Genomic DNA, 1,993 nt, shown 5'->3' on the forward strand with positions numbered 1-1,993 from the left:
AACAGTGGGGGGCCCGCGTACCCAAAAAAAAAAAAAAAAAAAGATTGCATTTGCGGGCTTCCCTGGTGGCGCGGTGGTTGAGAGTCCAACTGCTGATGCAGGGGGCGCGGGTTCATGACCCGGTGTAGGAGGATCCCACATGCCACGGAGCGGCTAGGCCCGTGAACCGTGGCCGCTGAGCCTGCGCCTCCGGAGCCTGTGCTCGCAACGGGAGAGGTCACGGCGGTGGGAGGCCCACGTACCGCAAAAAAGAAACAAAAAAAACCCCCTAGAACTAGTGATTCCTACCTTAGGCCTGGATCAAAATCTGCACATTAGCTAGGCTCCTAAGAAGGTTCTTATGCCCACCAAAACTTGACAACCATTGCCCTAAATATTGATGGGCATGAAAATAGAAAAGTTAGTAGCAAGGTAGATTTTCGTAAATGTCTAACTTCCAATAAATAATAGAAAGAATAGAACTACCCAGCTACGTACAGCCAGTACTTTATGTTCTGATCTTTCCCATACCTCTGCCCTTGCTCCTTATATCCACATTCTTCCTATCTCTTGGTCTAGCTCCATGGTTCTTCTGAGCAATTCGCTGGTAATAATGGGACCTTAGCATTTTTATCAACCTGGTCTTACAGGTAATCACAACCTCCAGATTTTAACAAAAGGTAACCTCAGACTCCTTATCAGATGATTTCACAGACATCTGAATGTATAGCTGCTTATTATAGTGGGAATAGACCCAGGTCATTAAAGAAGGATAAAACCTGTGTTTCTAAATTGGCAGGAGCCTTCTGTTCCTTTGGGGGGCAGCATTTGAATGTGAGATAAGAATTTGTGTAAATCCTCTGCCCTAGCCAGGAAATGAATTCACTACTCTCTGGGAATTGCTTTCTCTAATCCCTACCCCATAACGCTCCCCCGCAGCTTATGGCCTGAAAGAAAGATTCTCTTATCTTCCATTACGTTTGTCAGTCAGTAACCTGGTCGGGGAAGAAGAAAAAGAAATGTTGACAAACTTGGGAGCTTTGCCACAGAAGCCTTAAAGATAGCTTCAGATGCACCAGGAGGATACTCTTTAGTTCTTCAATGATGACTATCTCCAGCTCTCTTTATGGCCTCACCATCCTGTGTATGGCTAATAGAACTTTGCCAAAAGCACTGTCTGGCAATGAAGGGAGATGACAAAGTGATTTTATATATATATATTTGTGATAGAATTATTCCTGACCTGGTATCCCAGTTTATCTGCAAACTCCAGCACTCTTTGGATCTTTAGTTTGTTGAAAATTCATTTTGTGGAGGGTGGCTTTTTACCTGGGGAAACTCACTAAGTCAGTTATTAAGGACGGGTTAGTTTGTCAGAGCAGGGAAGTTAAAACCGCTAGTCTAAGAATTATCCACATTAGTCTGATTTCAGAGTCAAAGTTCCCAAAAGGCTTAGTGGGTGTGGAAAATGTGAAAGCGCCATCTCATATGAATCTTTCACTGCAGGTCACCGCAGTGCCATTGGATTCTTACTGCAATGACCGAAGTGCAGAATATGAGCGGCGAGTGCTGAAGGAAGGAGGGAGTCTGGCAGCCAAGCAGTGTTTGTTGAATGGGGCCCCTGAACTGGCGGCAGATTGGCTAAATCGATGGTCTCAGTTCTTTCCAGAACCAGCTGGAGGACTGTGGAGCATTAGGCCTCAGAATGGCTGGTCTTTCATCAGGATTCCAGGTGAGTCCTCCTTTCTCTTGGCATATGTTCCCAGCTTTGGCAAGGGAAGAACCAGGAAGATACTCCATGTGGTGGTTTCAGATATTCAGAATTCAAAGTTCTTGAGGTTTCTATTTCCTCTTTTACCCTTAGTGATTGTAAGTAAGAATGCTTAAGTAATTTGTGACTTGAGTGGAAATAGAAATCTTTTTTAGATTTCTGCCTAAATGCTCTCCTGTGACAAGCTTACAGCTGAGAGAGGAATATCACTCTTAGGGGTGGGGGCGGGGGCTGTAGGGAAAT

General features: G+C 44.8%; 1 protein-coding gene across 1 annotated transcript in view; it reads left to right on the forward strand.

The window, feature by feature from the left end:
- The window catches only part of INO80 (INO80 complex ATPase subunit), a 102,556-nt gene that overhangs the window by 59,787 nt on the left and 40,776 nt on the right, over positions 1-1,993 (forward strand). Inside the window, exon 25 of the mRNA XM_007460159.1 lies at positions 1,486-1,711. Coding sequence (XP_007460221.1) covers positions 1,486-1,711 — 226 coding nt within the window. The remainder of the gene's footprint in view (positions 1-1,485; positions 1,712-1,993) is intronic.

This window comes from Lipotes vexillifer, unplaced genomic scaffold, assembly GCF_000442215.2.
Source record: "Lipotes vexillifer unplaced genomic scaffold, Lipotes_vexillifer_v1.1 scaffold408, whole genome shotgun sequence".
NCBI lineage: Eukaryota > Metazoa > Chordata > Mammalia > Artiodactyla > Lipotidae > Lipotes > Lipotes vexillifer.